Source organism: Tetrao urogallus (genome assembly GCF_951394365.1).
Source record: "Tetrao urogallus genome assembly, chromosome: Z".
NCBI classification, from domain to species: domain Eukaryota; kingdom Metazoa; phylum Chordata; class Aves; order Galliformes; family Phasianidae; genus Tetrao; species Tetrao urogallus.
The window spans coordinates 39,430,903-39,444,835 of record NC_136816.1 but is presented as its reverse complement, the minus strand read 5'-3'; the positions used below and the strand labels follow the sequence as shown (position 1 = coordinate 39,444,835).

The following is a 13,933-nucleotide window of genomic DNA, read 5'->3' as shown; positions in this document are numbered from 1 at the left end:
TGTTCTTGATTTACTTTGCATGACCTTGAATTTTTTCTGCAGCTATTTATTTGATGCTTACTGTCAGTTCCTGCATTCTATCTTTGACAAAATTTCATACCCTGCGCATGTGAAGCTCAACTTGATGTGAAATCTCCATCCAGATTAAATTTCACGACTGACAGCGATCAAAAAGCATTCAGCAAAATGGATTCTTCTTTATATTACGCAATCTTATAATTCCATTTATGTCATTCAGTATTCCTTCCCTGGTTTGTTACATATTGAAGCGGTTCATCCATGACTGCAGCGCTTTCTTCTACCCTTGCCATTCCCACATAGCTTGCTGGAAGCCAAGGGTTTTGTGTGCAATACACTGAAATGTGCACTGTTACAGGCATTTTCAGGCCTCACCCAGTTTAACATTGGAAAAGCAATGAGGAATGACAGAAAATATGGTTCTAATCTGTTCCTTTCAGGCAGATAACTATGTTTATTCTCATAAACCATCAGCATACTGATTATACATCATTAAAATGGTAATTATTTTCTACCTTTCTAATAGCTTTTACTGCTAGGTATCTGTTAGAAAGATGATAGATCAATTGATTTTTATTATTTTTCCGACAATTTTGATTTCTGACTGGTTTTACGTGTGAGTGTATACTTTTCTGATGACTTCTTAATGACACATCTTTATGTGTCTCCATACTTGCATAATTAGTGCTGATATAACCTCAAATGTCACAAATTAAATTATTCATATCACCTACATGTTAAAAATGCCCTGAATTTTGCTTAAATCATGAATTGATACCTCTGTCTTACAGAACTCTCACATTGTGATCACATTGTAGTTGTGGTTATATAAAAATAAACAGTCTTAATTATTCACATAAAATTGGAGGTGTTACAGTAAATTCTTTTAATTCCATGGAGACAGAAACACAGTCTTTATTTGTGGTATAAAATAGACTGATGTTCTTCACTGCATTTTTGTGCTCTTTTATAAAGCAAAAATCCAACTGAGGATCATTATAAGGACCTTTTTTTTTTCCTTACTGAATTTAATATAGTTTGCTCATAATTGCTGCATTATTTTGCAAAGTATATAGCAAACCTATCGTAACAGTATAAAATGTAAATTTAATGCAGCATCTCCTTATTTGGTCTTATGTGGATTGTGTTCAGCTAGAAAATCCCTCACAAATCCTGAAAAGAAACTGTAAGGATGTCTTTCTGAACAGATATTTTCTCTAATGCTCAAATATTCTTGTGTCTTCTGTTAATCAAGCATATACTTCATCCTTCATTGCATGTTCTTTTCATGTCCCCTTAAGTCTTTAGCAGTTTTCTCCAAAATAAAGAGATGTCTTTGTAGACAGGCTATTTATTTTTTTTAACACATATAACAATATTGTATTTGAAGTACTTTCAAACTGTCCCTTTCTTTGCTTTTTTAAAAATAGAATTTTATTCTGTTTTCTGGATATCAGAATTCAAAAAAAACATTGGAATTCTTTTATTTCAAAGTGTATTTGCATTAACACAGCTAATCAATGGTAAGATTTGTAACAACAATTACTATCACATATCTTCATGTTTATGCAGAAACTTGGATACGAAATTAGCAACATGATCTTAACACTGCCCTATATTTGTCTTTTGCTTGTTCATCAGTGCTGTTTCAGTGTCTTTGAAAACAAATTTTATGCATTTATGTCTTACATAGATGTGAATATATACACAAGTGCACTGGGACAGATACATGTTTTACACAGGCATGTATATTTGTATTAGGTGCACAATTCTAACTCTTTCCTGAGAATGCATTTCAACCAAACAGTACCATTTGTAGTCAATCAAAAAGGCCTTACCTTTACAATCAGGGCTGGATCTCCTAGGTCTGTAATATTTCACTTCCACTGCACACTCTGCCCTAAGGTCTGCGATCAGCACTACAGTCAGAGTACCAGTCATGACCTCTATATATACATGATTCAGGAACAGCAACAAATGAATACTTGGATTCTTACTTCAGATCCATGTTTATGAAGTGATATTACTCACAGAAAGAGATCCTTCAAGCAAACACTTAATCAGTACTGAATTGAGAGTGATCTTGATGATATACTTGGAAAAAAAAAGAGCTTATTGTACAACGCAGCAGATGAAAATACCCACAACCATTGCACGTACCACTCATTCTGTTAACCATGTAATATACATTGTCATTTTGACGTGTAGGCTGTTTCTCTTCCTCTATCACCTCCATGTCAATCCAATTCACTCATTCTTGCCAATGATGAAATGAAAAAAAAAAAAAAAGAAAAAGGAAACATGACAGAAAGATTGTTATCCTAGATCTGCATTTGTGGAACATTTTAAAGACAGTTAGATTAACCACTGGGGAGATGTTTGCCTTGATAAGGGAATCCCCACTGGTTTTCTGTCTCCTTTAGACAATGAAATCACATAGTTGTGTCTGTGTCTCTCTGTTTCGGATTGTTCTATTTTAACACATAACAGATTGAGGGCTGCCTACTATTCCTAATTAACTCAAGTTAAACTAATGAGAGAGAGAGAGAGGGAGGAGGGAGTGCCAAAAAGAGAAAAGTGATCATGAGTTGGAAGAGATTGAATTACAACTTAAAGGGGATGGAGAAAGGAAAAGAAAAATGGGGGTGGGAGAGGAAGTGTGGACACTGCTAGGCTACAGAGTGGGTGAGGAGAGCCCTTGTGAATGAATTTGCCTTTCATTTCCAAGAAAAGACAAATATTCCCCGCAGAAAACATCAGAGAAATATACTCAATCCAATGTTGTACTGAATTCAGGCTTTTGCTTTTTGTTGGGAAATACTTCAGCACCCAGTGGAGAACAGCTCAGATTGCAAAATCTAACTATTGCAATGCTATCAACAGCTTTTTCCAAAATTTATTGATGTAGTTATTTCTGTCAGCAAAATGCCACATGAACTACTCATGGAAGAAAGTGGTTTGTTTTTTTTTTTTCTTCTTCCTTAGCTTAAAAAAAAAAAAAAAAAAAAAAAAAAAAAAAAGGGGAAACATCAGGTTTTGTTAGACTGTATTAAACAAAATTAAAGGTAATTTTCCTTGTGCTAGGAACTAGAAACACATAAAGTAGGTAGAAGAGAATGATCCCAGTGTACAAGCAATGTACTATGTTCTAAATCTTGAATAATCTCTACATTTTATGCTTGTGCACAAAGATTGTTACATCCGAATTTTCTTAGAATTTATTTTGTGCATAGACATGTTTATGTTGAATTTATTATAACAGCTTTTTAATAATTTTTGACAGAGCTTCTTTGGAAGATTCCTATGCAAAAACATGAACTTGAATATCTAGTGATCTTAAAAACATTCAGGGCTGAGCTGACTCTGACCTCACTTCAAAACTACCTTTAGATTTTTTGTTGGGTTAGGTAATACACTGCTTAACAAAACAGCAGCAATCAAATCTAACTGACCAAGGATGAAGTAAAAGCCAGGTATCAGGTGTGTGAACAGCACAGGTAATGTAGAGTTTAGCCTCTAGTGCCAGGAGAAAACCTAGCAAACAATCCCACATTTCTGAGGCTTGAGGTCTCCTCTCTCCACACCCAGAGATGAGAAGCATATGAAGATGGGTGTGTAGCTGGGTTGTAGGACAGGACCCACCACAAGCAAGACCTCAGCTCTTCCATACAGGTCCCCCACTTCATACTCAGACTAGAGGGTAGAGGGTGGCAGTAAGTGCTGGGGAAGTGATGGGAGAAGTGGTGGCAGAGCTTCCTTTGGCTAAAGCAGGAAGGAGAGAAGGCTGGGTGTCACAGGGATTTGGGCCAGGGAAGGAGCGGGGTAAAGAAAATGTACTGTCAGATGGGATAAGGGCAGGAGGAAGAAGGAACCAGACTGAGTCAGACCTGCACATTGTGGAAATGTGGGAAGTAACGTGGAGAGATGGGAGAGGCTGAACACAGAGCAGGGCTGAATGAGGAGGAGCAAGCAGGGATAACAGAGGCTGAGGCAGGGGTGCAGCCTGGCCCCAGCCACTTGCACTTTCTGGCTCAGCCATGTAGGGTACCCTGCCCATTTGCCTGCATGCACAGGCTTGTGCTTGCCTGTGTCTGTACTGAGGCCTGGCTTCAGATTAATGAAGGCAGTGGCTGGTTTAAGAAAAGCCAAGGGGATGTGACAGGTAAGCAATAAGGAAATTGCTGGCTCCTTTTGGCTGGCTGAAGTTTCCATCTAACAAGGCCAGCTTGTTGCCAGGCTCTGCGCAAATGAAATGAAGCAATGGGTTGCAGCAGGGCAAAGGAGGCGCCGCGTCCTGACAGGGCGAGGTGTGACCTGACGAATCCTAACCATTGCAGACGTCCTTGGGAGCATGAGGGGAGGGCCGGTGGGAATGTGGGGTGCAAGGGAAACCAGGTCTGGGAGGGAGGGCGGGAAAGGGGAGCTCTGCAGCACCTCATTCCAGAGTAGGGCAGAAAAGGGGGCTTTAATGAGGAGCCCAGCTGCTGGGATGCATATTTTCATAAGGAGAAGGTTTGCTTGGTTTGAATTCCCAAACACATTTTCCAGACCATAAGGCTTTCAAAATTCTCACATCTTCATACTGTTATCAACAGAGATTTTTCTTTTTCTTTTTTTCTTTTTTTTTTTTTCAGATAAGAAGGGTGCATGCTGCATGAGGAAGTGGAAGCAATTTCCTTTGAAATGTATTTAGAGACATGGCCAAGTGCTAATCAACCTGCTAGGCCCTAAGTATACAAGCACTTGTATCTTGGTACTTACTTTCTAACGTCGAACATCCAAATTATTAAACATACAGCACTAACAGGCAAGGCTACTGTAAGATAGTCATATTTTGCTTCTCTGTGTATTGTAATTTCCCCCCAAAATCAAACAATAAGAAGATGTCTGATAAAAAAAAAATATATACTACATTTACTATTCCTGGTAATGCAAAACCACCAACGTACTTTTGTTTGAGTAGGCTTAATTTTACATTCACCTCATGGTGACGTTTCAAAAGAGAAGGCTATCTAGCAACATTGGATAGGTTTAATGTACTGTTAAACCTGAATTTTACTGTTCAAACTGGGACTAGGAATTAGTATGTTAAAGAAGCCATATTATGATTAGCATATAGTGCTGCTTGGAGGAAAAGACAGCTGGGTGCAGGATGCCAGAAAGCCATTTTACCACTTTTATACTGGATTATTGAGAAAATAACACATCTTTGTTCTTGCCAACATTCTGTTTCTGCACTAGAAAACACAAAAATTATAGTGCATTCTTTGCCAATAAATCTTAGGAAACACTGAACTTTTCGAACACGCACATATGAAAAAATCAGCCTTTCTTTTTACTGATTTCAATAGAAGGACCCTATTATTTTGCACCTGTTAGTACACAGAGCTAAATGAGAAAGATCAAATTTGAAAAGTCGGAAATTAGCTTCTCTCCAAATTCTGCAGAATATATTCAGATATTTTTCCTGTTGTACGTGGAGACCTTTGCATATTGCATATGACATGATTTTTTTTTTCCAGGGAAGACAGAAGGAAAATGGAAAAGTGATAATAATTTGGCTTCAGTCCTAGCAGAAAAAGGCAAAACACTTGACTTATATCTGTTATATACATGCACTGCATTACATATTTACATATGTAAATATGCATTACAAAAGTAATGCAGAAGTCTTTTCTCACATAAAGGTAGGCTGAGTATCACTCCTCTTTGATACAAACAGGCTGTGATGCAGTTCTCAGATCACAAATACCACAGCACACTGAGCTGCCAGAAACGTAGATACTTAAGTCCCATGAGACTTTGCAACATTGAGTGCAATGGGATTAGGCACTGAATGTTTGATCTCTCCAGTTCTAAGGCAGTCTGTAGGTCTGGTAGCATCTGTGTCAAGGACAGGGAGGAAAGAAGGCTGAGAACTTGTAAAGAAGGGAAGAAGGGGAAAAAAAAAACCTCAGGTTGCCATTTCCCTTTCTAGAATAGCTTGCTTGATTAGATTTGCCTGTGCCTTCCCAAAATGGCAAAATAACACGAATGACTGCAGAAAAAAAATCATATTGGAGAATGAAATATTTTCCAAAATATGTAGAAGCAATAGTCCAAATATCAATTCAAACAAATCAATGTCACTTCAAACAAAACAAAAGAGAAAGATCTGCACTTTTGGAAACTAGTCCAGAAGAAAAAATAAAAATAAAAACGCAGTGTAAATAACATGAAATTATATTCACATACTGGTAGATGTGGGAATCAATGAAGTTATTCTAGCTAAACCTTTCTGTCACAGTTAATATAATCACGTCTACTTCTAGCAGTCTTTCACTGCAGCTTGAATTAGAATTACAGTTTCATTTGGAATGGACCCTAGAGACCACATTGTTCCAACCCCCGCAGTGGGCAGGGCTGCTCCCCACCAACTCAGGCTGCCCATGGCCCCATCCAACCTGGCCTGGAATGCCTTCAGGGATGGGGCACCATAGCTTCTCTGGGCAGCTGTGCCAGTGCCTCACTGCCCTCCAGTAAACGTTTCTTCTAAACATTCAATCTAAATCTACTTTATTTAGTTCACAGTATTAATTCCATTGGATAAGACAGAATTCCTCATCTCTCTATGTTAAATCAAGATGATTTTTAAAAATGGTGTAACTGTCTTCACATTATTCAAGACTATCTTTTGAGAAAGGTGCAGAAACATTAGTATTATTTTCTGAATAATACTTGTCACAGACTTCTTGTGAAAATCATTAAACAGTTAGATTTTGCGTTCAAAAGACAATAAATATTCTTACTTATGGTCTAAATTTTTCTGGAAATATATTATTATTTAAAAAAAAATCCCACAAACATCGCGACATCACCAAAATTCACTTTCAATTTGTTTACTAAAGCTGGGTAAGCAAAATGCCACAGATTTTGTCATCACTCAGCAAATAAATCTATGTTTTATTTAACATTTTACCTTTTGCTTAAAAAAGCTTCGTTTGGAAAACCCTGGATCAAGAATCCTAATGAGTCTCCATGAATGTGTCATTGCAAGCAACTTCAGAAAGCATGAAAAGAAATCACTGTAAGAATTGTTCACTGTCTAATTTGGTGTTTTATAATTATTGAGGCGATGTGAATAACAAATCTAATATTTTTAAAATGAAGATAGTATAGAATTAAATGTCTTTAATTTGAATTATTTATCAGATTGCAGAGAATTCCATTTTATAGCAGCAGGTCATATTTTATTTTCTACCACTATGTGCTAGCAAGAATTTTCTAAAACTGTTGCTTTAAGAAGAGTAGGGATTCCCAAAGATTTTCATGTGAGAAGAACTGAATTGCCATACTCACAGAAAAAAGGCTTTGGAACCATTAATCCATGCAGCTCAATAGCAGCCAGCACACTGGGAGCAGACTCAAGGTAATGGGCATATGTGACTTGCATGAACATGAAAACACTCTATCCCGACTATTTTGATGAATGTTTATGGCCAGAGTGACCAGCCATCCTAGCAGGGCACTTCTAGTTATTGTTAAACCCTGTCCTATAAATTATGTTCCAGCTGTCCTATAAATTATGCCTGTACTTGCCTGCACATTGCTACAAACGCTGCTATGCTTCTGAATGTCCCTTGATTACCTGCATGATGCTGCTTTGCAATGCAGAACATTTGGCAACCCAGCACCATGCTTTAAATATATTTGTTGCACATAAGCCCTTTCTTTATCTTTGTTTTCTTTCTAGCCTTGGAGCCTGGAAAGCACTAAAATAGTTATCAGCACTCAATGTAGACTGGTGCCTGAAGCCAATATCACACTGGCTTTACATAATTCAATGCATTTAGTCAAGTTACTGTTGAATTGCTCCAGCACTGGAACAAGGTCAGATCTTCATAACAAGAGATGATTTACATTTTAGGCATGCTTTTTTTTTATTTGGTTTGCACATACTTTCACAGTTTGCAAATATTTTAACACCTTTTGTGTTTTCATTTGTTCTACTGTGGATTCCTGAGAAACATAAATGTGGTGTAATATTATGCTCACAAAAGCTGAATATCTCCCAGACAGTAATACATTCTGAAGAAGGGAAGCAGTAAGTTATATGTGGAGGAATTGCCACATTACTCATCACCTTTTGACTCAATCACTTGCAGACCAGTGGAGGATGGAGGACTGTTGAGCACTTGTCCATCAATTTTGATTTTCTGATTCTGATGTGAAATGTGCTATCAGTCAAAAAATCAAGCTTGCAGGAACTTAAGGAATTCAGACAAGTCCATCTGCTAAATGATGTCAGGCATGGCTGAAGCAACTTCTCTGTCATTTATCATGGTTTTATGTCAGGCACAATTACGCCCATGGCAGTGAAGCGCTGTTTTTTATTTTGGAGGGGATGAAACAATGGTGCTATATAGTATAATATTGCTGTTGCACTTTTACAGGGCTAAGCAACCTCTTGAACTGAGCTCTATTTTTGTTGCACATTTTAGTCTCACATTTCATGAGATGAAACATACATTTTATCATGCAACATAAAAATTAATGTTTATTTTTAATTTATATTTCCTGGTAGTTATGGAAATAGCAAGCATTGCTCAGTTATTTCTCTGTGTTTCTGTGCCACTGTGAAGGATACATTTGGCATGCTTACTAAAAAGTCAAGTTAATATTTGTTTAACACGTGTCCCTTTTTGTAATGCGTGCCATTGAAGATGAACAGTGCAAGATCAGTAAAAAAAATAACAAAATTCTTTGAATGTCAGATATTGAAGAAATTCAGGGTGAAGCTCCTGGAATGCAGCAGTGTTCAGACTGTAGCTGTATTTGAGCAGAAAAGTAGATTCTGGAGTGCTTTTTTCCTAAGATGCACAGATTTGCTCAGGACAGATGAAATCTGTTAATTTTTCTGTGGAAGAATTCCTGTCTTAAAGATGTTTTGAAGTTTGTTGGTTTTTAGGGTTTTCTTTTTCTTTTTCTTTCCAGTTATTTATTGTTAAGGAAACATGAGTTAATTGTGAAGATAGCTTTCCACAGTATGCCTAGTTGAACTGGAGCTAAGTGAGCTTTAAAGAACCTGTCATTTAAAGATTTATTTTCTCTTTCTTTCACATGAATGAACTCTTGATTTTTTGAAGGGCTACCTTTTTACTATCTGCTATCTTTAAAGACAGTAGTAAAGACAAAAAAAAATATCAGCCCTCTTACTCTATTTTTTTCCCCCTGTGGATGACTACCTGAAAGTCATAAAATCATAGAATCAAATACCAAAGCTAAATAAGAGCTTCTACTGAGCAAAATATTTCCTCTATTTGGCTGTTTAGTTACTCTTTAGGGTGTTTTTTTTTACCTTTTACTTTGAACTTTGACTGGGTTTGAGACTTTTCTGAAGATAGCTGCTTTACTAGAAAAGCACTGTTTGCTTTTGATCATTCAAATCAGCTGATTTCTATATTAGAATAACTTCCACACTGACAGTTTTGCTGTGCCAAGGGGAGATCTATTTTGCAGCATGTTTTTAATGTCAATATATTTATTCACTAATATCTGGAAAAGGAACATAGCATTTGCTATAAATTTTACATAACAGACTATTAAAATATTTAGTAAACATTCAAGTCTTTTGCTTATCTACTTAGCCTTTCCACTGACGAAAACAAAACAAAACAAAACAAAACAGAACAAAACAACCCTTGAATTCAAGATTTGACATTATGACAGCTCATACAAATCTACTAATGTTATTTGAATGAGTTCATTAATAAATAGTTGTACAGTGTCATTTAATTACTGTTCATATTGTTTGACTGCTTGAAACATTATGCAGGTGCCAGGCAGTATTCATAAACAACCTCTCTTAGTACAATGGAAAACAAAGTGTGAGGGCTGTGCTGCAAGTATTGTATTCTATTCTGTTATGCTGGTCCGCAACATCAAAGACGGATGTTGGTGGTATGGCAGTAGGGGATGAACCTTCCATCAATATTCTATTAGGTTTTTTGGTAGTGAAAACAGTTTTTGGAATTCTGTGCTACATTATCAGAAGTGTTTTGATTGGATTCCCAATTTTTAACAATCAACTATGTTTTTTTCTTTTATACAAGAAACCTCTTGCAGTTTAACATTGTATTAGTAGTTGTTGGTATGACTTTTCAAATGATATCTGAAAAACTATCTCAATCCCATGGATATAGTCACAATTTATTTTGTAGATATTTTTTACTCAATGTTTTATAAATAGTTGGTCAATAGTTGCAATTGTTCCTCTTCTGATATTACATCTGTCATAAGATTTGTCTGTTTTCCTCCTCCAGGTATTGTTGCTCTCATTAATGATCTATATGTTCCAATAGCAACTCAAGCAAAGAAAACTCAGCAAATGTTCCTATTGTTTTCTTTTGCTTTCTACATCAGGAAAAAGCACAATGGCGGACATGGCAGAAAAGAAAGTGTCCTTACAACCTCTACTACCGTTACATTGTTCAATTTCAATGTTGTAAACAGTTAGATAAAAAAGCTGCAAATAACCCATAACCAAGAAGAGGGTTTGTGTGAAAATGAATGAAAGTTGCAGTTTCTCTGCAAGTTATTTCTTGCAGTTGAGAAAGAATTTACATTTACCAAATGGAAGATCAGAATTAAATTCTAGTTTTGCTTTTGATGCCCTTACAAAACACAGTAAGGACCTGTTAGCCTGTGAACAATTTTGGTAGTGGTCAGAAAATTTAAGCACGTCTCTAGGCACTAAAAAAAAGAAAATTAAAATTGCAAGGGAATAAATTGTGACCTTTGTTTTAGAATTGTAAATGTGAAATAAAAACATGATAAAATATTAAATCATAATTCAGCAAATAAGTTAGCATTTACAAATAAATACAGATGAGTTTTTCTTTAAATCCAATATCAGGAGTGACAGACCAGTTAAAAATTTTGTAGGATATAGTTTTGAATGAAGATTTATTGCAGAAAAATTAAAAATGCTTGATATGCTATGGGGATTAATACTATTTCCAATTAATTTACAGTGAATATTGCTTAAGCAAAACTCACACATGCCTACTTTTACTTGGAAGAGACTGGTGAAAGCTTGATAAGAGCTGACCAATGTTTAACTACAAAAAATAACCTTTCTTCCTTTGGATTTTTATTTTTTAATCATAGTCAAGGCCTTAACAAAAACATGTGCCTTAGGTTATTTTGCTTGCATGTTTTCTATGCACAATGAATCAGGAACAGTTGAAATTAGTTTTTAGAAAGAACACATTTCTCAAACTTTTATATAACCTGAAATTATTTATTACTTTTCTATGGAACTTATGCCACTGGAGTGTTGTTTATTTTCTCCCCTCTGTAACACTCTCATCTGGTAAGCAATTTCAGAATTTTACTGCTTCAGCTGATTTCCCCTTTTTTTTCATATGCTACAATAATATCTTGTGCCTTTTTTTCCATCATGATTTCTTTTTGCACACATTTGGGACTATTTTTATATACATAATAGAAATATTTATTATAATTTTTCTTTCATTCTATCAAATTCATACATGTGAATGAAGTTTTAAGCTATGGTGTTTTCTTCTGAAATCAATGAGTTTTGTGTATGCCGATATTTTTGTCTGTTGTTTCCTTGAGACCTGCTGTTTTAATAGAGAATTCATTTTAAAAGTGCCCTTCCTCCTTCCTACAGAAATGTTCTACATCCTTATAGAAAACATTTAAACAGTGGAAGATTTAGAATTAAAAAATGTTCCCTGGATTGTTAAATCTTCAAAAAACTGTGAAGTAAGAAATTTATTAAAATTACTCTCTGTACATGTCCATCTCTATTCCAAACTATTTTGAACTCTTTGCAAGAATGAATTAAAATAATTTTCTTTCTTCTTCTTTTTTTTTTTTTTTTTCCCCACACTAAATCTGAATACTATTTAGTTGTTGTTGATGGGTTGTGGAATACAGCAAATAGGATTTTATTTATTCTGTACTATTTAACTTAATTCAGCTGTAATGTATATTAAAACTGATGATCTATATTTTGCTTTAAAGACTCTATTTCTTTATGTCATTGGATTTTTTCATCAGTTTGTCCCTTCCTCTTACTTAGTTTTCTGAATTTTCATTTTTTTGTTTATTGTTAAACTTAATTCTCACCAATGTAACCAGATTAGTACAGCAAATGGACATGTGAACTTTTCTAATATGAACAAACAAATTTCTGTAATTTTATTTCTTCATTTCCATGAGAAATGGTTATGAACATATATTTAATAAAAAAAAAGATTAAAACAGTTTGCAAAACACTGTAGACTCTGGTGAGGGGCTTGCCACTCTCAATTTATAAAACAAACAAGCAAACAAACAAGCAAAAGTGCAACAAAACCCTCTTGTGAGCCAAAACAACTGAAATTTGCTGAATGTATGTAATGTAAACAGAAAGCTGATTGGCTTATTTATTGCAGACCAAAGGACTGCAATAAATATTGATATAGAGAATAAGAAACTTCTTCCTATTTTGCAATTCGACTCAAACAGCCCCTCCCATAATTTGGAAAATAAAACATTCTCAGTTCTAACTCCATGATACTGTTGTCCCAGAGGAAATAGGTTTGAATGGATCACCTATTCTTTCCCAATCTTGACTATTTCTACTGAAACCCTTCATTCCAGGGTACTAAATCTTCTCTGCTGTGTAAATACTTCTCTTTCCCTGTCCCAGTTTCCCAAACTGAGGAATGCATGCAATTTAAGGAAGTACTTCTTAGGAGCTTAAAAGTCATTTGAATTCAGGCTACTTAGTAATAATTTACTTAGCAAAGAGCGAACCTTGCAAAGAGTAATGTGGATAATCTGTTACATTTTCCTTATGGTTTTGAGCCTTAAGACTTCAGGTAGTGCAATTTCTTGTAACCTTAATACTTCATTCATTATAATATGTAATAGTGTTGAACTGCAGTCAGATCCCTAGGGAATATTGCAGATATCAGGAAAAAAAGAAGTGAAGATATTTAGTTTATTACTTGAAAATTACATTACATAGTAGCAACTTTTTTTTTTTTTCTTCTTTTTTTTTTTTTTTTTTTTTTTTTTTCCAAACAATTCTTCCTTCAGGAACAATAAATAAATTTCCTTTGAAAATACTTTTACATGTACATTTTCAACCAAATGTAAAAGCCTTTTCTTTAATTTTTCCATTGTGGTTTATTCCTTAATTTCATTCTCTATTCAACATGTAAGATCATATTTAAATGAGAAAGCTATTACTTATCAACAGATCTGATGAAAAATAAATGACAAGTGAGGATGACTAATTCTATTTTCAAATGGTCTTACAGTCTTTCCAGTGTTCCTACTCTGTTTTACTTTATCGCTTGCAGCTATGTTTCCAAATGCTTTTAACCCCTAGAATTCACTAGCATGAAGGGAACAAGAGGGGATTGTCCTACTGTAAACAAAGGTTCTAGCACTGCCTGAGGAGTTTTCACCAGCTTCATTTTGCTCTGCCTTTTAAGGACCTTATTTTATTCCTGGTCTCCCAGACAAATATTTCATAGAAATTCAGAACAAAAGATGGGCAAGGTAGCAGCTATTCAAAATGCTTTTTAGCTTTTTGCTGTCTGCAGAAGTGTCCATTTTACTGTATGTGTTTTCAGATTTCTTGTGAGTATTGTTCTTTGGTCATTCAGAGTCACTTACTGTGGTTGTTCTTACCATGTTTCAGGAATGTCTAGAACCCTATTTGAGATTGTATAGAGACAGCAGAACTGTGAAGCTACCTGTCTGCTGATATGTGTCTTAAACACTGCTGATATTTATTAGCAATATCTGGAAATCATGCTCTTAGCCAGATCATTACGTAACTGATCCACAGTTGGAGTGATACTGATAAAGTAGTGGTGTGATGAGTTTAGTTGCAGTTTAAGCTCTGGTGCTA

The 13,933-nt window shown here is 35.3% G+C and overlaps 1 protein-coding gene across 1 annotated transcript in view; it reads right to left on the bottom strand.

Annotated features, from left to right (window-relative positions):
• Positions 1–2,254, bottom strand: part of ALDH1A1 (aldehyde dehydrogenase 1 family member A1) — a gene marked incomplete at both ends in the record, with an annotated part of 48,698 nt that extends 46,444 nt beyond the window's left edge. Inside the window, one exon of the mRNA XM_079548158.1 lies at positions 2,160–2,254. Within this exon, the coding sequence (XP_079404284.1) occupies positions 2,160–2,254 (95 nt within the window). The remainder of the gene's footprint in view (positions 1–2,159) is intronic.
• Between the last annotated feature and the right edge of the window lie 11,679 nt (positions 2,255–13,933).